The 25,010-nt window shown below is 38.1% G+C and overlaps 1 protein-coding gene across 3 annotated transcripts in view; it reads left to right on the forward strand.

The window, feature by feature from the left end:
* The first annotated feature begins 1,052 nt into the window (after positions 1-1,052).
* HNRNPLL (heterogeneous nuclear ribonucleoprotein L like) overlaps positions 1,053-25,010 on the forward strand; it is a 38,397-nt gene continuing 14,439 nt past the window's right edge. Inside the window, exons 1-7 of one of the 3 annotated variants that reach the window (XM_057558215.1) lie at positions 1,404-1,536; positions 12,222-12,331; positions 13,292-13,410; positions 17,928-18,165; positions 19,629-19,714; positions 21,435-21,531; positions 21,620-21,692. In XM_057558215.1, the coding sequence (XP_057414198.1) occupies positions 17,935-18,165; positions 19,629-19,714; positions 21,435-21,531; positions 21,620-21,692 (487 nt within the window). In that variant the 5' untranslated portion in view covers positions 1,404-1,536; positions 12,222-12,331; positions 13,292-13,410; positions 17,928-17,934. Of the gene's footprint in view, positions 1,537-12,221; positions 12,332-13,291; positions 13,411-17,927; positions 18,166-19,628; positions 19,715-21,434; positions 21,532-21,619; positions 21,693-25,010 lie in introns of all 3 variants that reach the window. The other 2 variants (XM_057558214.1, XM_007167139.3) reach the window with 2 other exon arrangements.

Below are 25,010 nucleotides of genomic sequence, written 5' to 3' on the forward strand. Positions count from 1 at the left end.
TTGCGGAGCACAGGCTCCAGACGCGCAGGCTCAGCAATTGTGGCTCACGGGCCCAGCCGCTCCGCGGCATGTGGGATCTTCCCAGACCAGGGCTCGAACCCGTGTCCCCTGCATTGGCAGGCGGATTCTCAACCACTGCGCCACCAGGGAAGCCCAGGACAAACACTTTTGATAGGCTTTCATATCTTTCAAGAATAAATGATGTGAAATAAATAGATCGCCTAGAAAGGAACGGGTTGGCATGAAGGATGAAACTTTATGTGGAAGGTTTAAAACACATTTAATGGGAGCTGGGACTTGACACAAGTCCCCCGTAATTGTCAGGAAAGAAGGGTGAAGACCCATGAGTGCTAACCGATCGATCAAACGAGCGTCTTCGTCACACTTGCACCTCAGGAAATGTTGAGTGTTCTGGAATATCTACTTAGGGGCGGGGAGAGAGTCCATCCACTTGTATCAGATTTTGCGCACAACATAGGGAGAAGGCTACTCTCACGATTCTAATCCTTTTTCTCCCCTCACCGCCTGTAGTTTCAGGGCTGCGAGATGTCTCTGCAGGGATTTTTCTCTTTTGAAGAGAAGTAATAAAAGCATTTAAATTAACGGGAAGGCGGTTAACAGCTCAGTCCTGGACCCACTACACGCCTCCTCGTCCGCCGGGGTTCACTCCGCGCCTCACCTCCAGTTGGCCCAACAGTGCTAATGGCCGTCGGATAGCAACGGCTCCAGGTCCGCGCGCGGTGGGCGTTGAGTGGTCAGGACTAGCAAACCAGCTGAGAGTTCGGAAGGCGCAGGGAGAGGGGCGAGGCCGGACCCTGGGCGGCTTTTGACGAACAGCCCTTGCAGCCAATTGGAAGCCTGGTCGACTTTTTCCCTCTGCCAATAGGGAGCGAGGCCGGGGCTTGGGGGGGGGCGCTTCCCGCGGGCTGCGGCTGGATTCGATCCTGCACGGCGGCCGCGAAGATGGGGGTGGAGGCTCGGCCTGGGCGGCGAGGAGTGGATTAGGGGAGGAGGGAAGACCGGAAGCCACGATCGCGTCCCCATCCTTAGATTTGCTCCCCGGGACTGGGAGCGGAGACGAAGGAGGAGGGAGAGGCTGAATGTTGGCTCCGTGATAAAGGGGAGCGGCCGCTCCGGAGCCTCCTCCCGGGGCTCCCTCCTTATCCCGCGCACTCTCCGCACCCACCCGGCTTCTGGGCGCGCGGCCCACGCGGACAGCCGGGCCGCACAGACCTTCGCTAAAGAGGCGCTGCCCGCGACGGGGACTGGCCGGCGGCGTCCGAGGCCCGCGCCCCGCCGCCACCCCCACCCGCTAGCCGGCCGGTGCCTCCGGCCGCCGCCATGTCCTCTTCCTCATCCTCCCCCAGGGAGACGTACGAGGAGGATCGGGAGTACGAGAGCCAGGCCAAGCGCCTCAAGACCGAGGAGGGGGAGATCGACTACTCGGCCGAGGAAGGCGAGAACCGCCGGGAAGCGACGCCCCGGGGCGGGGGCGATAGCGGCGGCAGTGGCGGCGGCCGGAGCTTTTCACAGCCGGTAACAAAGCGCGGCGCCCCGACAGCCGTGCCTGGCGGCTCCCCGGGAAGCAGGGCCCAGCGGCAGGGACTCGGCCTCGGGGCCTCCCGCCCGCCTCGTTTTCCCTTTTCGCTGCGCTGACCGGGTCGGGAAGCGCCGGCTCTTCTCTTTGGGGCTTTTATTCTTCGCCCTACCTGTTTCCAGCATCCCGATCGCGAATCCGGTCCCGGCCTGGCCGCAGGCCCCGCATTGAGTCCACTGCTGGCCCGAACTTGGGGAGGGTCGCGGGGCGGGGGCGGCGGGGAGGCGTTGCTTCCGCTCCGGGGGGCTCTGGTGCACGATTAGCCCTTTGTTAGTTTTCACTCCTCGGGAGGCTGGCCGGCGTCTGACGACCCGCTCCCTTCAGCCCCCTGCCCGCAGCATCCGCGCGCTGGTCACGATCACAGGATGGTGGCGTTGGTTCCGCCCAGGGCTCTCTTCGCCTGGGTCCTGAGGAGAGCCGCCGCTAAGTGACAAATTATGCTCTGCGGCTCACCGCCCAGTTCTCCTGAAGGTTTAATTTAAAAATTTTTACTCTTGGCAGGCCTGGCTTGCATGCTTTGCTCCCCAGTTTCCTGATGATTGCTCAGTATAGTGTTTAGCTCTTCGGTTAAAAATAAAATGCGTTGGCAGGTGTTCGCACACGCCTACTTACAAGGAAAACGAAATCTTAAAATCACCTCAGTTCTTCATGGGCAGTGTGTTCTCAATTCGTTCCACAAAAAGAACTGAACTCAGGACTGCATCAAACCACACGTTCCTGGATTCTTGTTTCTCTCATCAAAAAGCTTAGATGGAGGCAGAAGGAATGTGAAAATCGTTTTATCCACAGCAAGTGGCAACTCAGTTTCAGCTGGATGGAAACTAAGGAAACAAAGCAAAGGAAACGTTTTTGCCCTTTTTGGTGCGCTTAAGCTGTCTTAATGACTGGGATGTTCCTTAAACATTTAACACATTCTAATTGTGATTTATTTTCTTAAAGCAAACTTAACCCGAAATTTACGAAATAGTGCACGTATATTCTAATATTAGATTAAAATGTTTTTCACCTTTAATACGAGGCAAATTAGAAGTCTTTTAGCTCTTGTTTGCATTTTAATGTAAAAAATTCTGGTCAGTAATCCCCGGTGTTAGAGTTTACAAATACGATAATGTTGCAACACATTTTAAAAAGGAGCTTCTTCTTCCTCTAAATAAAATAGTTTATTTTTTTAAGTGAAATTTTATTTTTATTTATAATATTTATTTTTTTGGCTGCACTGCTCGGCATGCGAGATCTTATTTCCCTGACCAGGGATCGAATCCGTGCCCCCCCCCCCCCCCACCTGCAGTGGAAGCACGGAGTCCTAACCACTGGACCCAGGGAATTCCCAAAATACTTTTCTTACGGCTAGATATTGCTTTCGACTTCTGTACCTGAATATTTGGAATATTCAAAATGTAACTTGAAAGTGTGAATAAAGAAAGTGCATTTTTTCTTAGGAAGTTTCAGTTCAAAGCTAACTCCATTGTGGAAATTGAAAACACAGTTAGAATATTGAACTGTTATAACTGATATTTAGATGCATTGGATCAGTGTATTTCTTTTGCCAAAAATCTTGCTCGAGTTTTTGTGCAGTAGCATGAAATGTCTTCCATTAAGTGTCTTGGAAAGATACTTTAACCAGTTAACAAAAGTTTGTTTTTTTTTTTAATTATTAGCACCTTTAATTATTTATTTATTTATTTATTGGCTGCGTTGGGTCTTCGTTTCTGTGCGAGGGCTTCCTCTAGTTGCGGCAAGCGGGGGCCACTCACTATCGCGGCCACTCTTGTTGCGGAGCATGGGCTCCAGACGCGCAGGCTCAGTAGTTGTGGCTCACGGGCCTAGTTGCTCCGCGGCATGTGGGATCTTCCCAGGCCAGGGCGCGAACCCGTGTCCCCTGCATTAGCAGGCAGACTCTCAACCACTGCGCCACCAGGGAAGCCCCCAAAAGTTGTTTTTGAAAACATTAAATATTAAGCCAATAGTATTATTTTGGATGTTGGGAAGAAAATAATGTATAATTAATACACCCCAAGTGAATTGTATCTAGCAGTGGAAATAGCACTGGACCAGGTCTTGGGGAGAGTCAAGAGTCTTAGCTAGCATACAATCTATGTGACCTTGGGAAAGTCAGTTAACTACTGTTCTGAGTTCTCTTACAATGTAAAATGTAAAAGTTGAACTTCACGTTTTCCATACCTGAAGTTGTAGTTCAGTGATTAATGTAATGCAGCTTTTAAATTACCTAGGCAGGAACTAATGTATGCAGATTGAGTTATAAATTCAAATTTTGTTTATCTTATTGCTGTTGTTTCTTAGAAGAGGGTGAATTGCCTTTATTTAACAGTAGAACCAATATTGTACTGTGAAATCTAATGAAGGATTATTTTTCCTGTTTTTAAACATTTTTCTTCATGTAATTTTGGGTACTATATTGAAATCATTGCAGCTATGGAAACCTGTACATAATAAAATTTTACTAGGACAGGAATGCCCTGAATAGAAGTTTACTGTCTAGTGCATCATCATCGAGAAATATGGTAATTCATCTAACGGAAAAGGGTTTGACTCAACTTCAGCCCAGTCCCTTTGTACAAAGTGTTTAAGTAAATGCGGATCAGGTACAATGATAGGTAATCCTTTCAATGCTAGTTGGAAGTTTGTAAAAGTGTACAGTAAGACTTCAATGAATTACATTGTTTGGCTTTTCATTTTCCTTGAGTTATTTAATAATAACTAGATTTAAAGAGGAATGTGAGTATTTAAGAAAAACTTTCTACAAATGCTCCTGATTTAAAGATGAATTGATCATTGTGAATGATGTTTTAAGGTGTAAAGAGAAATGAGTTTGTAGTTTGGATATGAGAAGTAAGACACTCTTCAAATTTGTGTCTTCTGGTACTAACTTTGAAGAGCAAAAACTCCCAGAGTGTTTCAAATTCTTTGGGCTGCATTTTGAACAAAGCTTAATTATGGAGGTTCATGCTATGTATTATACAATTACTTTACTCTTGTGGAGTAAATTGTGTTCTTAAATTTAACAGGCATGATCTTCAAGATCATATTAATAGTAAATTTCTGTATCTGCTAACTTTTAAGAAAGCAGCTTGACTTCTGAATATTAGCACTTCACTTGGCAAAACTGATTTAGGAACTGAATTGGGAGTTTACTTACAAAAAAAAGCCTGCTTTTATAGAGATTGGTATCAATAAAAATTTATGGAGTACTAATGCATTTTAGAGACTTTTAAGTTTTTCTTTCACTCTATTCTGCTAGTGACTAAACAGGCAAATCAAAGATTGTTAAAGTGATTGCTGATGAGGTGAAAATTTAAGTTTCTCAACTTTTAATAAATAGACTTGTAAGATGGCAAAATGCCAAGATAAAAAATACGGATCCTAGGATTTCCAAACAAAGGAATATGCATTATATAGAGAACCTAGTTTGAACTTAAGATATACTGTTAAACTTTAATGATCTGAATTACAGAGATGATAGGACTATTATGATGGCTTATTGGGATGAATATAGAATGGGAGATGGGATGAAGTCACTTTGTTACCTTAGGTCCCACAGGAAGACTTTAGAGACTGTGACAGTGAGCGTAGTAACTACACTCTGGTGTGCACCTCAGAGGTAAGTGCCAGAGCCTTGAGGCTTCTGTAACGGTAATGTCCTGTGTCTTATTTAGCTAAGCTGCTGCAGTAGAGTGAGAATTTTAGGCTTAGTTTTGGGAAGTAAATGAAAAGTAGTAGGTTTTACTGTCTTTTGATTTTAACAAGTGACAATTTCTTCATGTTAGTACATATAGTGAAAAGTGCTGTTAATAGAGCCATAAGCCCAACCAGAGCAGGTGTCTTGGCTCTGCTACCAACATGCTTTGTGACTTAACCTCTTTGGAACTCAACTTGCTACCTATCACATGAGATGGTTGGATTAGATGATCACTGTGATCTCTTAGCTCATTAAAAAAATAATACTTGAGCCCTGTCGTGTGCTAGGTGCTGTTCTTGGTGATGGGCTATAATAAAAATTAAAAAAAAATTCCATATCTAAGAATCTGTGATCCTACATCATTTAGTGCTTTATTTTCCCTCTGTGAAATTGAATACAACTTTCAAAGCTTGCAGTTGCAGCCACAGCACCAACTCAGATGAGCTTAAACAAAACAAAAAGGGGGCAGGGGTAGGGAATTTATTGGCCCGAATAACTATGAATGCCAAGTTGTGGCATTAGTTTTAGGCATGGCAGGATCTTAGGTTTTAGATGATGTCATAGGGACTAGATTCTATCTCTTTCCATGTTTCAGCTCTGTTTCCTCTATGTAGTGATAAAGCTAGGCTTACGTTTTTATAGCTAGCTAGCAAATAAAGAAGAACAGTCTCTCCCTCAGAGTCCATAGCTATCCCCTCTGATCAGCCATTTTTTATATCTCCCTACCCCCAACTAGTCACTGGACTACCTCTGAAGTTGGGGAGTTACGACTGTGTGACTGAGAATACTAGTGGAATAATATGGGGTTGAGGAGTTTTTGTTTGTTCATTTGCTTGTTTTTATGTTCAGCCAGATGAAGGGGGAAGGAGTTTTGGGCAGGCAAAACCAAAGGATTTCTACCACATGAGCAAAAAAAAGTAAAGATTACTTTTTAAGAAGTTATTTGAATCAAAGTTATTTTCAATCTTTGTTATGCGATCAAATGTTCCTTAAAACTTTGGATAAGGAAATTAAAGGGTTTCCTGTGTTTTGGATCTGCTCTATTAAGAAAAAGATCAAGTAAAGAGATGTGATTGTTTAATTTTAAGAAAAACTGGGACTTCGCTGGTGGTCCAGTGGGTAAGACTCCGCGCTTCCAGTGCAGTGGGCCTGGGTTCGATCCCTGGTCCGGGAACTAGATCCCACATGCATGCTGCAACTCAGAGTTCGCATGCCACAACTAAGACCTGGTACAGCCTGAATAAATAAATAAATATTAAAACAAAACAAAAAAAAGAAAAACCATGTACTACTTAACTCTAAGTATAGTGTGAGTTAAAAACTATTTGCAGCTGTCCCTTAAAACTAGTTTGTCCTTGATCTATGTGAAGTATCTGTGATGTATCCAAAGTAAAAGGGGGGATAATCTTAAATATCTGGAAATCTGTACTCATTTCTTGGTAGTACTCTGATAAATTCTAATGTATCCAGAAAATGATTACCAGAATAGAGAAGGCACTCAAGATCATATAATAAGAGGAATGACAGAAGACTCTGGGGGATATTTAGCCTGAAGGGTAAACTTAAGTGTGATTTAAGAAATCATTTCAAATTATAGGAAGGTTATGTAGTAGAAGGAAATGAAGATAAGGATAGAAGGTGGCAATTAATGTTTACCGAACCCTGTTAATAACAACATGTAGCACTGTGCTAGACATTTTATATTTGTCCTATTTGTTGTAATTTTAAGTGATGAAGATTTTGTTTTATTTTTTAATTATTTTTTATTTTATTTTTTTATTTTTGGCTGCGTTGGGGCTTCATTGCTGTGTGCGGGCTTTCTCTGGTTGCGGCGAGCAGGGGCTACTCTTCATTGCAGTGCGTGGGCTTCTCACTGCGGTGGCTTCTCTCGTTGTGGAGCACGGGCTCTAGGCACACGGGCTTAGTAGTCGTGGCACGCGGGCTCAGTAGTTGTGGCTCGCGTGCTCTAGAGCGCAGGCTCAGTAGTTGTGGCGCATGGGCTTAGTTGCTCTGCGGTGTGTGGGATCTTCCCACATCAGGGCTTGAACCTGTGTTTCCTGCATTGGCAGGAGGATTCTTAACCACTGCGCCACGAGAGCAGCCCTGTTTTATTTTTTTAAAAGTGAAACTGAGGTTCAGAAAGGTTAAGTAAGTAGCGTAGTGTAAGATCACAGAGCCAGTAAATGTCCAAAGATTCAAACGCTGGTCTGACTTCAAAGGCCATTTTGTATAGGAAGTTACAGGGAGACTGATTTGGATGCATGTTATGAAGAACTTTCTAAAAATATAGTAGATTGTCTCACAGGGTAGTGTGTTTTCCTGTCATTGGAGGTGATCAAGGAGAGGCTGATAATCACTTGCAGTGGGTCTGTGCACGTTTGGTTTTGGGGGATGAATTACTGAATTTGAGGTTGGTTTTTTTTAATCCTATATTTATAGGAGGGCAATAAAGGCTGTTCAATGGCTGTTGAGCACGTGTTATGCGTGGAGATGTTGGGAAAACAAAAAGCCTGAGGACATTGTGCATTGCCTTTGTGAGTTTACAGTTTTACTATATCGAGAATTTTAATGGGCCCTTCTCATTCCTCTCATATGGAAGCTTCATTTATATTCTATTCTATTCTGAGCTTCCCTTCTCTTTAGTTAAGTCTGGTTTTCAGTCTGCAGTCGTCAAAATTAGCACTCAGGATTGATGTTATTGGAGTTTGTCTTTGAGGTAGCCTTTGAAGAGGGGCTGGGGGTTTGTAACTGGTCTGTAGCTTGCAGTGAGGACCAAATAATGTCTTCATTATAGTTGACCCAGTTTACCTAAAGAAGGGATTGAGTAATTAAAAAAGAAAAAAGTATACGGAAATTGCAGGTATGCCTCCATTTGCTAGGTACTTATTTGGAATATTGTTTCTCATCTGATAAATAATAGATATAAATAGACCAGGAGAGAGCCTAGATAAGTAAAACATTTGAAATGAAAAGAATTTGAGCTTCTCGGACTTCCCTGGTGACACAGTGGTTAAGAATCCGCCTGCCAATTCAGGGGACACGGGTTCAAGCCCTGGTCCGGGAAGATCCCACATGCTGCGGAGCAGCTAAGCCAGTGCGCCACAGCTACTGAGCCTGCGCTCTAGAGCCCACAAGCCACAACTACTGAGCCCGCATGCCACAACTACTGAAGCCTGTGCACCTAGAGCCTGTGCTCCGCAACAAGAGAAGCCACCGCAATGAGAAGCCTGCGCACCGCAATGAAGAGTAGCCCCTGCTCAACTCAACTAGAGAAACCCTGCGTGCAGCAATGAAGACCCAACGCAGCCAAAAATAAATAAATAAATAAATTTATAAAATTAAAAAAAAAAAAGAATTTGAGCTTCTATATGAGAAAGGATTAAAAAAAACTCCTTAAGCTTTAGAAGACAGGGTCAAAGTATTAATATATGGATGGAGTAAACAATACTGACTTATTCACCAATTTAAGATTCAGATGCATAGTATGATGCTTAAAGGAGGTAATTTTAGGGTAGTAAAAGAAGCTCTGAAGATGATTTCAGATTTTTTATCACCACTATATAGTATAGGTAGAGATAAAATGTTGATTTAAGAAACATGTTAGGGGCTTCCCTGGTGGCACAGTGGTCAAGAATCCGCCTGCCAATGCCAGAGACACAGGTTTGAGCCCTGGCCCGGGAAGATCCCATGCCGTGGAGCAATTAAGCCCGTGTGCCACAACTACTGAGCCTGCGCTCTAGAGCCCACAAGCCACAACTACTGAGCCCGCATGCCACAACTACTGAAGCCCGCGCGCCTAGAGCCTGTGCTCCGGAACAAGAGAAGCCACCACAATGAGAAGCCCGTGCACTGCAATGAAGAGTAGCCCCCGCTCGCCGCAACTAGAGAAAGCCCGCGTGCAGCAACGAAGACCCAACACAGCCAAAAATAAATAAATAAATAAATTTATATTTAAAAAAAAAGAATCCGCCTGCCAATGCAGGGGACACGGGTTCGAGCCCTGGTCCAGGAAGATCCCACATGCCGCGGAGCAACTAAGCCCATGCGCCACACCTATGGAGCCTGTGCTCTAGAGCCTACGAGCCACAACTACTGAGCCCATGTGCCACAACTACTGAAGCCCGTGCACCTAGAGCCCGTGCTCGGCAACAAGAGAAGCCACCGCAATGAGAAGCCCGCGCACCACAATGAAGAGTAGACCCTGCTCGCCTGCACGCAGCAACGAAGACCCAACGCAGCCAAAAATAAATGTAAATAAAATAAATTTATTGTTGTGATGAATTAGGAGATTGGGATTGACATATATACAGTAATATGTATAAAATGATTAACTAATAAGAACCTGCTGTAAAAAAAATAAATAAAATTAAATTAAAAATAAATAAATAAATTTATAAAAAAAGAAACATGTTAGTATTTGGGGGGAAAAAGAGGGGTGGTGAAAATATAGTTTGAAAAGGTACCTTTAATATATCAGTTTTATATTTGGAAACAACACTAGGGTTTTTTTATTTTTTAAATAAACTACAGAAAGAATGAGAAAATTTTAAGTTCGAGAAAAGGGGACATAATTTAGAGATAGAGAAATATCAAGGTAGATAAACTCATGAAAGGCAGAGTCATTGAGTGCGAATAAGGGAAATACAGAGGGTATGGGATATATTCTCAGCCTTGAGGTTGAGATAATCATATCTTCCCCTAAGTACCATATTGATTGCATTTAACATCTTTCAGCTTTTAAAGAATAACTTAAATCTTGATCTGTTTCATTTAAGAAATATAATTAAGTAGTAATACGTTAAAATCAGATCTTTTGAGAGATTTTAAAAATTGATCCTATAATCCTTTTCTTTGTAAGAAGACCAGTTTGAAAAGTACTCATTTTTTAGCACTGTATTCAAGATAGTGGTTATCTGTGTTGGGAAGGGAGGTAGGAAGAAGAGATGTGTTCAACTCCCTCTTCCTAGTGTTTTATTTATTAAACTGGGTGGTGAGTTAATGAATATTTTTATATTCTTCATACCTTTTCGTAGGTCTTAAATATATTATACAATAATTTCCCAATTTTTTATATTATGTAAAATATTTGGGGCTTCCCCGGTGGCGCAGTGGTTGAGAGTCTGCCTGCCAATGCAGGGGACAAGGGTTCATGCCCCGGTCCGGGAAGATCCCACATGCCGCGGAGCGGCTGGGCCCGTGAGCCACAATTACTGAGCCTGCGCGTCTGGAGCCTGTGCTCCGCAACAAGAGAGGCCGCGATAGTGAGAGGTCCGCGCACCGCGATGAGGAGTGGCCCCCGCTTGCCGCAACTAGAGAAAGCCCTCGCACAGAAACGAAGACCCAACACAGCCATAAATAAATAAATAAATAAATAAATAAATAAATAAAAATTAAAAAAAATATATATTTAATTACATATGCCCTTCACCTAGATTCAGCAGTTTTTAACATTTTGCCATTTGGGATTTTATCTCTATATGTGTATATATTTATATACATACTTTTTTTCTCTATACTATTTGAAAGTAAGTTGCAGGTATCATGACAGTTCATCCCTAAATAACACAGTTTTCCTAAGAATAAGGATATTCTTTTCATATAGCCATTGCCATCATAATGGTACCTAAGACAATCAAAAACATCTTACAGAAAAACCCAAACGAACTTTTTGGCTAACCCAATAATATCCTGTTTATGACTCAATTTCTCCAATTTTCCCTAAGATGTTTTTTATAGCAGTTTTTATCAATTATAAAATGAAAGCTCACATACTGCATTTGGTTGTTGACTGTCTTTACTCTCAGTCTGAAATCTTCCACTGTTTTTTACTTTTTGAGGCGCCCAGGCCAATATAGTTTTCTTTTACATTTTTACCTTTCCTAGCTCATTTCTAAGGACCAAAGGATATGACTGTCTTATTTCTTGTAGTTTATTATTGTCTAATTATTTTTAGAGTAAAACTTATTATTTATACTTCAAATGTTTTCTCTAAATTAGGTTTTTAGGTATTAGAGCTTTCTTCCTGCTTTATTGTCATCCAGTAATTAAGAGCTTAATGATGATAATGTACATTTGGTTGTTGAGTTTCACTGAGGCAGTCGCATTTGTTAAAGTTGCTAACAGGTTGCTAATAACGTGTTGGTATACATAGGGTACAATCAGAATGATTCATTTCAGACTTAGTGGCATGTAATGAATATCTGTTTAACCATAGAAAAGACTCAGCATAAGCAATTCAAATAAAATTCCAAGGACTGAATTAGTATTTGCAAAGGATTTAATTTATTTGCTGGATTTGACAAGAGTGTAAGAATAGTCTCATGGTTACTTTATATACTTAAATTAGTTCTTTTTTTATAATTTGACATTTTTTTATTGGCTTGGCACAAGACTGTTACAGTATTTTCTAACAGTCTTTATGATAATAAAGCAAAGTTGGTGAGTCTTTAAAAATAGCCATAAAGGGATTTAATGTTCTTAAAATGATTCTTAAGTTTTAATGGTAAAACATTTGTGTTTTTAGATTAGGAGAAAAAAACCTTTAATAGATTTTTTTGGTATATGTGTGAATTGTACATGGAATTCATTTCTTTCCTTTTAGAAATTACTTTTTAATTGCAATATAGTTGATGTATAATATGTTAGCTTCAGGTGTACTGCATAGTGATTTGACTTTGCATACATTATGAAATGATCACCATGATAAGTCTAGTAGCCATCAGTCCCATACAGAGTTATTATATTATTGACCATATTCCTTATGCTGTATATTACATCCCATGGCTTATTTATTTTGTAACTGGAGGTTTGTACCTCTTAATCCCCTTCACCTGTTTCACATCCCTCCCCCTCAACCACCCATTTGTTCTCTGTATCTGTGAGTTTGTTTTGGTTTTGTTTTGCTTGTTGGTTTATTTTGTTTTTTAGATTCTGCATAATACCCTTTAGATCCATCCATGTTGTCACAAACGGCAAGATTTCATCTTTTATGGAGGTCATTTCTGAAGTGATGCAAGAGAGGTGCCCAGTGGCTAGTTGTAAATACAGATCTTTGTCTTAATAGAACTTGAATAAGTAAATGAGAGCTATTTTCATTTTCAAGCTAATTTTCCTACATAGTCCCTTTTAAAATAAAGTTTAAGACCATATGTTTTAAAACTTCTTGCTGGGCATACTCAAAGATAACAATACTTCACAGAAGCCCAGGAAGGCTTGTGTTTTTTTTTTCTTCTTTTTTGGGCTGTGCCACACGGCTTGTGGGATCTTAGTTCCCCAATCAGGGACTGAACCCGGGCCCTGGCAGTGAAAGCACCAAGTCCTAACCACTGGACTGCCAGGGAATTTCCCAAGGCTTGTATTTCTGAGTACTCCTTGTTCATCAGCAAAGATGGTACCTTGTATAAATTTAAGTTGTCAGGTGTACTGAGTAACTTCAAATTATTGTGGGACTAGGTAACCAATTAAATAAGGACAAAATATGATATTAATCGATATTCCAGGAAAAATAAAGTATATAATCTTTATATTAAAGAAGAAATTTTAATTGGGACTTTTTGTTCATTTGGTCTACTTGAGATTTTGATTTTTATGGAAGTGAAATTATGAATATAAAGTATGTTTCCAATTGTAGCATGCTCTGTGTATCTGCTGACGTTTTTTCTGAGATTTCCTTGAAGTTGAAATAAGTTATTTTTTAATTGAAGTATAGTTGATGTACAATATTATATAAGTTGAAGTTGAAATGAGTTATTAAATAACTTATCTGTAGTTCTTATTGAGAGAGAATGCTCCCTTTTAAGAAATCAGAATTTTCATGCCAAACATTTAATTAGTGATTTTACTCTCGGGTCCTTTCGCTAACTTGTGAATTGCAATTTGGTTTGGGATTTTTTTTTTTTTTTTAATGTTTGCTTTTTAATGCAGAGATGGGTTTACTAAAAGATGCAATTTATTTAGACTTCTAAAGTTTTTAACTAGAAATTATTTTATCTTGCTAGGAGGCAGGTGGAAGTCATCATAAAGTTTCTGTTTCACCCGTTGTCCATGTTCGAGGACTCTGTGAATCTGTGGTTGAAGCAGACCTTGTGGAGGCTCTGGAAAAATTTGGGACAATATGGTAAGGCCAATAAGGACTTCATACAGATTGTGAAAACAGTATGGTAGAACAAACTTTGCTTGCTTGCTATAAGCCTTGATGTTTAACCATAGTATATATTGTTTACCTATGACTGTATATCTTTGAAGCCTTCTGAGGCTTTCTGGGATTATGCATGGATGAATTTTTGTGGATCCATGATCCCCTCTCACTCCTCAACCAGGTTGTGTGTAAAATTGATTATTGCATCTTTCATCTGATTTTCAAATGAATCCATGATTCCTTCTTAAACGCTGCTTTTAAACCATTGAGTTAATTACGCCCTTCATCTTCAGAGTTTCAAATAGTGGTACTTAAATACTGATTTTGTTTTGTTTTGTTTTTTGTTTGTTTTGAACTATTTAAGAATCAGTTGGCAATGAAAAGTGGGTAGATTAAGGGTAGGCATTATTTGCTTAGGTGCATGTTGCTGTGAGTTCTTATGCAGATCATGAGCGGTCAGTGTTTTATCCTAGCTTGTCTTCCTTTTGTGTTTTGTATTCACTCAGGCTCCTCCTTTTTCCACAGCTGGTGTGTACTTAAGAATATTGACTTAAATGGAAAACATAATTAGAAAAGTGAATCTGCTGCAAAAATAGACACTCTAAAGCATTTTGTAGATTATTTTTGGAATATGCCTGGCTGTTCTCTTCTTAGTATGGATAATCTAGAGTTTATTTTATTATTATTTTTTCCATTGATGAATACGTTTGGGGTTTTTGTTATAGGCATCAGACACAGACTAAGTCATAATATATAAATAGGAGAGAAATTTCAGTATATTTGCTGAGATTGCTTGATTGCTTCAATTTTATAAAAATTTATGTGGAGTTTTGAGTATTGAAAGGATGGTGAATAAATAGTTGGGGAGGGAGTGATCAGAGGTTCCAACAGAGGAATCATTGCTTCAAAGGAGTAGGGGTTGTGTTACCTTCCATCATGGGATCTTTTTAATTAATTTCTTTGGTGACCTCATTGAGAGATGGATGACTTAGCAAACTTGTTACCCTTAACTTATGTACCTCAGAAACCACTGTTAACATATTGTTGATCCTTGGAGGTACAAATTGGAAATCCACACGGGCATTAAAAAAGCCCATTTCTTGAAGTATCACTAAGATAACTATATCACTTCTTAGTCATTTGGAGTGGATATTGGAAGTTAAGTTTGTCTGGACAGTTACATAGTATTGAAGCAGACTGCTTAGACTATATTTAGACTTGCATGTTGATACTAGTCTAACCCAGTCACTATAAGGACCTTCTAGGTGGTGCGTTGTCTCATGGAGTTATAAAAAGATAGTTATCTCTGAATTATTACTTTCTTCTGTTCTTATATATTTAGGGTTTTTTAAGTTTTATTTTCTTAGAGCCAAGAAATACCAAAGCAATGTCAGAAAACAAGTTGATGAGCAAATACAGTTGGAAACTTTAGGGAAATAATAACTATATTGATATTTTGATGTTAATTATGACCATGACCTGAATGTTAGGGATTAAAGAAATAGAACTATTTGTTTAAGTTTGTAAGTAATTTGAATTACTTCTGAGTGGCCTGTCCGTTTTTATTATTATATTTATATACTTAAAAAAAAATTTATTTATTTATTTGGTTGTGCTGGGTCTTAGTTGTGGCAGGCAGGCTCCTTAGTTGCAGCTCGTGGACTCTTAGTTGCAGCACACATGTGGGATCTAGTTCCCTGACCAGGAATGGAACCCGGGCCCCCTGCATTGGGAGCTTGGAGCCTTATCCACTGCACCACCAGGGAAGTCCCAGTTTTAGACTCTATACTGTTCGATACTTAGTCCATGGTAATGTGTTCCATATATGAATTTTATTTAGTTAATTTGTGTAGTACATTGTTCTGTCCTCAAGATTGGTAGTTATGTGGATGGAAAAGTCATGAAATAATCGGAACAAATTAGTGTATAATTACGAGCTTAATTGGCATAAATATGATAATAGGAGTTTCAGTTGTGTGGAATGATCTTGATCTTAGCTACTAAAGCTAAAAGAACCTTGAACAGCCTCCTATGAGGAGTAGGTGTTTTGCTTCAAAATGTTGCATTTATAGAACCTTTCCCTATTTTTTTATTTGTTGATTTATTTAGTGGTGTTGGGGGGGGAGGGAATTATAAAGACTGTATAGAAGCTGCTCATCTTAAATAGATGAGTCACCAAGTTCAATATATAGTAAGTTGATACTTAAAAACTAGATGTATAGGAAAGAAGTTCAGGAGAAACTATAACAAGATCTTGAGAATGGTTCTGTCAGGATAATAAAATTGCTATTTTTTTGGTCTTTATTTAATCAAAAGAATATTTAGAAATATATACTGAGTCTCTTTTCCTCCCTTCTCCCCTCTCATTAAAGGAGAGGATGCTAGGTAGTGATTAGCTATACCAGTTTAAATTTTAAAATAAAACTTTTGGGACCTAATTTGTGTAGTAAATCTCTTGCTTCCTCCTGTTTTTATTTAAAAATTAGTAAACATGTTTTAAGCTATAAGTTGAAAGCACCCACCCTACCTACCATGTTCCTTAGACTTTTTGTTTATTTTTACTCTCTTTGGTCTTCCAGTCTTTCTCATACTAATGCTTTTTAAAATTTTTAAAAAAATTATGTGCCAAACAATTTAAGTGAATTCTAAAATGCCTTTGTGACATTCTAATTTTGCCTTCCCTATCTTCATATGATGCCACTTTTCCTGGGTAACCTGTTTAACTTTTAGCTCTGTGCTTCTAGCTTACTTCTTACAGTAGTTATTGACAGCACTTTTTACTACAAACAGGTGAGTCTATTTTAATAGGCCAATAAAGAATTTAAATATTTTTGGGCCTTTATAATTTTTCTGTGTTTCCAAAGAGCCAAAGGGCATTATTAACATATTTACTTGGTGATATCATTTAGCTATAAAACAACATATTTGTGAGAGGAGAATATTTATTATTCCTTAATTTCTTTAGCGTAGACCTGATTCCAGGGTTTTCTGTTTTTTTGTATACAAGACTTCAGAACTTCAGCTAGGAGTTTGCGTTTCTAAAACGAATGTTTCTCTCTGGGAATTTATATCTTGCATTTATAAACTAATCCCAGGCGTTATTGTTTCTGTGTTTTATTCTTTAATTTTGAATGATGTGGGTTGAGAGAGCTAATAAGCCTCATAGACCAACAAATGGTGATTGAATACCTGTCATGTGCCAGGCTCCGTTTCTAGATTCTGAGGATGTAAAGATGAGTGAGGCAAGGCAAGCAATACGTGTGCAGAAACTGTAATCTTGACGACAATCCTCCCAGTTGTATAAATGAGGAAGCTGAAATTCATAAGAAATTACATAATTTGCCAGGCTACACAGTGGTCTGTTTCTTACTAAGAAACACTTGCTAGGTTTTGAAGTTTAGTGGTTGGTCCTGGACGCCTGATTGAGAAGCAGTGCTGTCTCTGAGTACCTGACCCGATGTTATTTCTCTGGCCTTCTGCTATTATAAAAAGCACATGGATTTAAAAATATTTTTAAGGTCCTTGTTCCTGTGAATAGAGGACATGTTTCCCTGTTCTGATCCATGTGTTCTGATTTCTCGCTAACCTCCCTTCCTTCATGTCTTTATTTTTCATTTCATGTATTAAAATATATTCCCCGTCCCAAAGAGTATACAATGAAGAGTAAATACTTCACTGTCTTGGCCATAGTGTCCACAATTACCATTTTCTAGTGAATATCTTTTTATGGATTCTTTAATATTTAAAAATATTTAAGAATTTTAGAGGAGATTATTGTATGAAATTTGGTCTGTTTGTAGTTGCTTCTTTTTGTCTTTTGGTTCTCTGTTTTTAGTAAGACAAATGGAGGTGTAGTCATTTCTTAGTGTGGCACTTACTTATTTGCAAAATTCAATAGAGGTGGTAGTTTCTGTTGTCGAGGGGACCCATCTGCTAACCTTCTCTTGAGTTTTATCTCTGTTGATTTCTTTTAAAAAAATTTTTTTTATTGAGGTATAGTTGCTTTACAGTGTTGTGTTAATTTCTGCTGTTCAGCAAAGTGGCTCAGTTATACATATATATTCTTTTTCATATTCTTTTCCATTATGGTTTTTCACAGTATGTTGAACATAGTTCCCTGTGCTACACAGTAGGATCTTCTTGTTTCTCTGCTGATTTCTGTATCTAGGTATTTTCTAATGCTGCTTGGAAGTGGCAGCCTGAGGAATAAACTGGATGGCATGATTAACAACTGGTAACAGAATTGTGCTTGAGGAGGGCATGAGGTAGTTAAAAGCTTTCAATCACAGGAGGAGGAGGTTTCAAGTATGTACCATCTACCTGGTGTACCACAATTTATGTGGATAATTTAAGAGTTGACTAATTTTGGATACAGGTAGTGAAGACTACTAATCTGTATGATTTGAGACTTTTTTATTAAAGTCTGCTTTTACTTGATTGAGAAAAATAATGTTAATTGAACTTGCTATATTATTCTTTCCCAATCTCCCTTTCAGCTATGTGATGATGATGCCATTTAAACGGCAGGCTCTAGTGGAATTTGAGAATATAGATAGTGCCAAAGAATGTGTGACGTTTGCTGCAGATGAACCCGTGTACATAGCTGGTCAGCAGGCTTTTTTCAACTATTCTACAAGCAAAAGGATCACTCGGCCAGGAAATACTGATGATCCATCAGGAGGCAACAAAGTTCTTCTGCTATCAATTCAGAATCCTCTTTATCCAATTACGGTGGTATGTATTTTAGTAAGACAAACTAAGTTAAAAGTGATTTTGGAATTTGTCTTGAGTGACTAATCTGTAGTTTTCTTCACTGCCATATAGATATTTGAAAATAGTGGATTTTTAAAAAAGAATTATTAAAATTAATTTTAATTTTGACTATCAAGTTTAATGAACAAAGACATGGTGAGCACTGAAGCTATAAAAAGGTCAGAAGCACTGTTGTCATAATTAAATAAGCACATTAAATTTTTTTATTAACATCAGTGTTAACTCTCTTTCTGATAATAAAGCGTTAGACGGACTTGGTGGAAATGATCCAAGAAATCTCTCTCTAATATGCCAGCACATGTATTAAAAGCATCTTCTAGGTAGTGACAGAATTCCATAGTACAGTAAGGTACATTTATCATTATAAGCTGTTTAGAGATAGCTTGTTAAAAACTTCTCTGATTTACCTAAAAGTTCCTTTCTTCACTCTTTAAAACAGTGATATTAGAATTTAAAAGGATTCATGTTCTTGAACCAGTTCAGTTTTCTACTTCATAATAATCACATGCTGTTTAATAATAAACTAGTGATAAGGACACTCTGATAGTGATAAGGATTTTTGTAATGAATAAAATATCACAATAAGAGGAGCTTCATTTAGTATGACTTCTAGTAAGGGTATATGATATTTGGACATAAACTTAAAGCATAAGACACTATTTAAATTTAGTTAGACATTATGTATCTATTTACTTTTGTAATATGTATAGACTTATTAATAAACAGTATTAATATATTTACAGTATTTGGTGTTTTGGGAAAAAGAATATAACTAGTACAAGTACTCCGATTTGTTTACTGTATCCTTAGTACCTAATGGTGTGGCTGTGTAATTGTAGGTACTCAGAATTTTGAAAGTTGAAGAATTGTTCCTAAGTGGGTATTTAGGGTTCTCTCTTAGATGATTCAGGCATCTTGTTTGGTGAAATTTAACTCAATATAAATGATCTTCCCTGGGTCTTTTATCTATAGCCATTGTCCTTGAAAATAAATACTGAGTTGTTCTACTACTACTTTTTAATAAATATTTATTATTGTGATTTAAGCGATTATAGTATTAAACATTTCAGAGTCACATTTGGGAAAAAACAAAGTGATTACAGCTTTGGTTTATTAATTGTGTATTGTCAGAGATTCTTTTAGGTACCTGTTAAGAAAATAAAAATTGAGGATTCATTTAGGAGATTAAAAATAAGTAATAATGTTTTTCAAATGTTTCATTGGAAGTTCTCTAATGTGGGTATATTGTGTAGGTGAAGAAATAACTTTAGATCTATTAAAGTGTAACAGTTTTTAAAAGTTTAATTAGTACTTAATAGAAATGACATCTTGACAGTTTTTTTTTAGTAAAACAAAATAGAGTATAGCTTTATTATTTTTCTAAGTATAAAATGTGATGAAGTTTTGTTTTCCTTCCTTCATAGGATGTTTTATATACTGTATGCAATCCTGTTGGAAAAGTGCAACGTATTGTTATATTCAAGAGAAATGGGATACAAGCAATGGTTGAATATCCTTTATTTGTAAATTTTTTATTGATGTGTATTAATACTGTGTAATATAGATCTTATTTTTTCCTGCTTAATCATTTCTAGACAAGTGGTGTTTATTCTCCCCACTGTCCCCTATATCTATTTGTCTTCCATTTAAAGAATGAAACTGCAGTACCCACAGAGAATTTTACTGTTTTTGATAAAATAACTTGCTACCATAAAATAGTCCAGTGTTTCATTTTACAGTGTGCTTTGCCTTTTTAATGAGGAAAAAATAACACTGTTTGATAATATGTTCACTTGTACCTTTTTGAAATTTTTCCCAAATGGACTTTTCTGAATCTCTCTTTAAAGTAAACAGCTTGGAAGTATCAAAACGTTGGAGTTAATAGACCATTTCTTGCCTTTCTTCATTGAATCTTTTAAATGGTCATGGTTTATGTAAGACCTGCTTCCCTATGTTAAATTTGTTATACATTGAGTAAAAAGAGCAAGTTGCAAAATAGTACATATAGTACAATCCCATTAAAAAATAATAATTAAAAAAAAAAACCTAACCTATGTGTACATGTGTATGCATAGAAAAAGGTTGGGATATACAGCAAACGCTTTTTTTTTTAATTTTTAAAAAATTTATTTATTTTATTTATTTATTTTTGGCTGCATTGGGTTTTCGTTGCTGCATACGGGCTTTCTCTAGGTGCGGCGAGTGGGGGGCTACTCTTCGTTGTGGTGCACGGGCTTCTCATTGCGGTGACTTCTCTTATTGTGGAGCACAGGCTCTAGAGTTCAGGCTCAGTAGTTGTGGTGCACGGGCTTCTCATTGCGGTGGCTTCTCTTGTTGTGGAGCACAGGCTCTAGAGTTCAGGCTCAGTAGTTGTGGCTCGCGGGCTCTAGAGTGCAGGCTCAGTAGTTGTGGCGCACAGGCTTAGTTGCTCCGCGGCATGTGGGATCTTCCAGGACCAGGGCTGGAACCCGTGTCCCCTGCATGGACAGGCGGATTCTTAACCACTGCGCCACCAGGGAAGCCCTACAGCAAACTCTTAATGGTGCTTACTCTGGGAAGTTGTTTTTGCTTTTTTTTTTTCCTACTAATTTTGTGGTTTGATTTTTTTTAACAATTAGAAACTTAAGTAATTTTTTAAAACCAGTAAAATGAAAGATAAAGATTATAAACTCAGCCTTCTCAGAAATATATAAAAATCAAGTATTTCTTTTGTATTATATTGATTCTTTGTAATGTTCTTCCTACTTTATTTATTTATTTTTGGCCATGCTGTGCAGCTTGTGCAGCTTGCAGGATCTTAGTTTCCTGACCAGGGATTGATCCCGCACCCTTGGCAGTGAACGTGTGGAGTCCTAACCACTGGACCGCCCTGTTCTTCCTAGTTTAAGAGTAAAATATTTCCTGTTTCAAGATAGCAAGCTGGCCTTTGCTAGGGAATGGGGCCATGCTCCATGCTCCCTCTCCCACACCCCAAAACCCCGGGTTATAAAGTACTTCTGATGACCTAGAAGGATTTATGTATTATAAGTACTTTTGGTTGTATTACGTTTTCTTTGGTACCCTTGACCTTAAAAATAAATTCTCCTACTAAAATTCATCTAGAAATTTTATTTGGTAAAGCATTTTCAGAAGCGAGAAAGTGATTTCTCATTTTTTCCAGTCCATTTCTTATGGAGTGAATAATGATAAATTTTGGACACCTTAAACCAAATTTCCTTAATAGAGCTTATGTTTGAATCAGTCCTTTGTGCCCAGAAAGCTAAAGCAGCACTCAATGGAGCAGATATATATGCTGGATGTTGCACACTAAAAATTGAATACGCAAGGGTAAATATTTTTTTTTCAACACTTCACTAAAGAAATATATATGCTTTGGATATATAATTTGAACTTACTTTCTTTTTAATCTTAACAGCCAACTCGTCTAAATGTTATTAGGAATGACAATGACAGTTGGGACTACACTAAACCGTATTTGGGAAGACGAGGTAAGTATTTTATGCATTTTAGATGTACTTACATCTGCTGCCAAATTTTTACATGCAGTTAGAGTCCTTTTTCCTGAGATGAGCTAGTTCAATGATGAAAACCTTGTTGGTGAAGCTTTTGTTGCAAAAGACCTTGTAATGCTGGAAAAGAACCTTGAACATTAGTGCCCCTTACTGGTATGTACTGAGTTATTTATATTTAGTTCAACAAGGAGCCCACACATACAGGCACGCCCGCAGTTCAAGGACTTGCATTTCTCCAAGCAGCTCTCTCTCTTTGGAGGAGAGGAAACTGATTCAGAATATTACTTACAAACTGCAAACTTGCACACTGCTTCTCTATGGAAAGGACTTTTCCCCCAAGCTGGACGAGGCATTAAGAAGGATAGAGGACTCCAGCAGGCTGACTCTACACTTCATCACGCACAACATCGGCATCAGCAAAAAGCCCTCTGAAAAACTCAGACTTGCAATTCACCTTGACTGCATACTGCATGCACCATCACCCCAAGTTTTTAAAGGAGGACACTTAACAGTACTTCAGACTTGCATGGGATGAATACCATGATAGACTGTGCCCATTTATTCAAGTTGTATGTATATATTGGTTTGATTTCCCTTAAGGTTTCAGTTGTAGAATTTAAAACTTTTCACTGACGGATACTAGATTTTATCTACAATGTTGTAAATCTTAATGCCCGTTGCTGTAACTGTTAGCAGCTTAGATTCAAATTGTTAATTGACAAATAACCAGGGCCAGTTTATCTACAGGTCTTGGGAATTATAATGCTCAACCAATCCACACAGATATTAAAGATAAAAGGATTAGAAAGGTGCATACTTGCTGCACTTAAGTTTACCTTTTTTTTTTTTCCCTCAATTGTGGACATTGAATAGAATAACATAATAATGAAAAGGTGCATTATATGTAAAAGACGATTTTCTGTGTGGTTTGATTTTTGTAAAGTGGCTGTTTATAAGTTGTCACTTTTTGTAACAATTTAAGGTTATCACTCATGTTAATTTGTGTAACTAGAAATTTTGGCATTTCAAATGTAGGTGAAAGTACCATGTCTGTTCAAGGCAGAATATATTTAAACTTGATAAAGCTGAAAATAGGAGCATTTCATTTGAGATGCATTTTCACCTATAACTTATAAATGCTAGATTTCATGAGCATAGATTTGACTGATAAAATTGTTCAACTAACTGTGTGGCAATTCTGGAATATACGAATCAAAATGTGGATCTTGTAAAAACAAGGGGGCTGCAGTATTGGCTACATCTCAACTACAATATCAGTGTCTGAACCACGTGTTGGAAAAACTCATCAGGATGAGTATGTCTGTAGAAGTCAGTAAACTAGGAAAAACTTTTATGGCATCCAAAATATCTTGGGCAGTCGGGACTCCATAGTGCATGTACTCTTGCCAAAAGAAAAAAATGAGACAATGCGGTGATCCTTTGCATGTTCGAATATTTAGGACTTTTGGATGATTGGCCCCTTTAATTCTTAGTTCTCAGGAAATCATCTTGCCTTATGCATGGGGTTGCAAACAGGTTTGTTTGGTAATGCAGCTTTGGCTGGACCCCACATTTTTCACTACTCACAGAAATCTGCTTGGCAGAGTCTTGGTACAGTTGAATACAGTATTGAAAGACAAAGCCTTAGTACTCAAACAACAGAACAAGTGGTTGATGAGAAATCTCTCACTTCTGTTGAGTTACAGTTACTGAATATTCAGTTTTTTGTTTTTTTTTAACTCATTTGAAATAGTGAGTTTTGGTTACATTTCTCTTAATGTCTCTTAAAATATTTATAGATATGCTTCTTATTGTAATAGTGTTTATTCTTTTAAAAGGTCTGAATTTTACAAAAGCCAGCTTAGATTTTTATACAAGGAATTACAGTCAGAAAGTTTAGAAATGTGTAAGGTAGATATTTAAATAGGGAAATATAATTAAAGGAGGTAAAACAGAGTTTTAGTTATTTATGCTTTCAAGGGAGAAGAATTCTTGTTTTCTAATTCCTTACAGATAGATACTTGTCTGTATAGCAAATATCATATGGCAGTTTATGTTTTTGTTTTTGTAGTGACTTTAGCTTCCACTCAAGTTGATACTGAATTGTAACTTTTTCTACCAAAAAAAGAGTGATTTTATAAATATAACCTCATTTCAAAAAGTTCTTTTCAACTCAAATTACATTTTAGTGCAAAGAATTCATAGCCTACACTCCAGAGAATCCCTCCAGAAATGTTAAGCAACACTTGTGTATGTGTGCATCTTTTGGGGGAGAAAAGGTCCACAGCTTCCAACAGATTTCAGACTGAATCCATGAAAGGTTACACACCACTATTTATAGACCGATATATTCAGTGTTTGACTCTTCCTCACCCTTCTTTATGTGACCTTATATTAGGTAGTAAATGCTTCCAATAAAGAGAATTATTGAAGAGAAATTACTGTGAGAAATATATTATGAAGAGAAATTATTAAAGAGAAGTAATGACAATGTTTGGCTGAAAGATACCTTGGAGATCATCTACTCTAACTTCTTCATTTCATGAATGAAGATTGTTTCTATGATTATATAGCAAATTACTGGTTAAGTTGAAATTTTATGATTCCCGATTCAGTGCTCTTTCCTTTATAGCACACAGTTAACTATATCAGTAAAACTATGCCATGAAGACTTTATGGTGGTTTTGCTTTAAGATTCTTAGATCAGATAAGGACTTATATTTAGCATTTGGTGGCATGCTTAAGCAGAGGAATGTTAGCAGAATGGAATAGCAGACTGGATTGATTGAAGAGGAGTGAGACTTAAATGATGATGCTGGAAGCCGTGTAATGGAAAGAAGGAACTGTGAATATTTAGACTGGAGAAGAAATGACTTTGGGGAAATGGAGGATCATAATAACTCCTAAGCATTTGAAAGGGTTCTTGGAGAAAGACTAAGTAATGAGTAAGGCTGTGAGGCCCTAAATGGAGTAGAATATATGTAGAGGACAAATTTCTGTACAATATAGAAATTAATTTTCTCATGATTTAGAACTAACTGAAAATGTAAGGGAAAGTAGTAAGTACCTTGTTACCAGTGTTGGGTAAGCAGAGGCTAGATGGTCCCAACTGATGGTCTCAGGGATGATGTAAAGAGAATTTAACACTGAGTAAAAGTTGAACTAGATGACCTCCTAGGTCCCTTTCAGTGCTATGATAACTTGGAATAGGTAATTAAAACAATACTTCTGTAGACTGAAGTGAAAATTAAAGTATTTCTCATCTCCCATAAACCTCATTTGTTTAGGTGACTA

Source organism: Balaenoptera acutorostrata, chromosome 12, assembly GCF_949987535.1.
Source record: "Balaenoptera acutorostrata chromosome 12, mBalAcu1.1, whole genome shotgun sequence".
NCBI lineage: Eukaryota > Metazoa > Chordata > Mammalia > Artiodactyla > Balaenopteridae > Balaenoptera > Balaenoptera acutorostrata.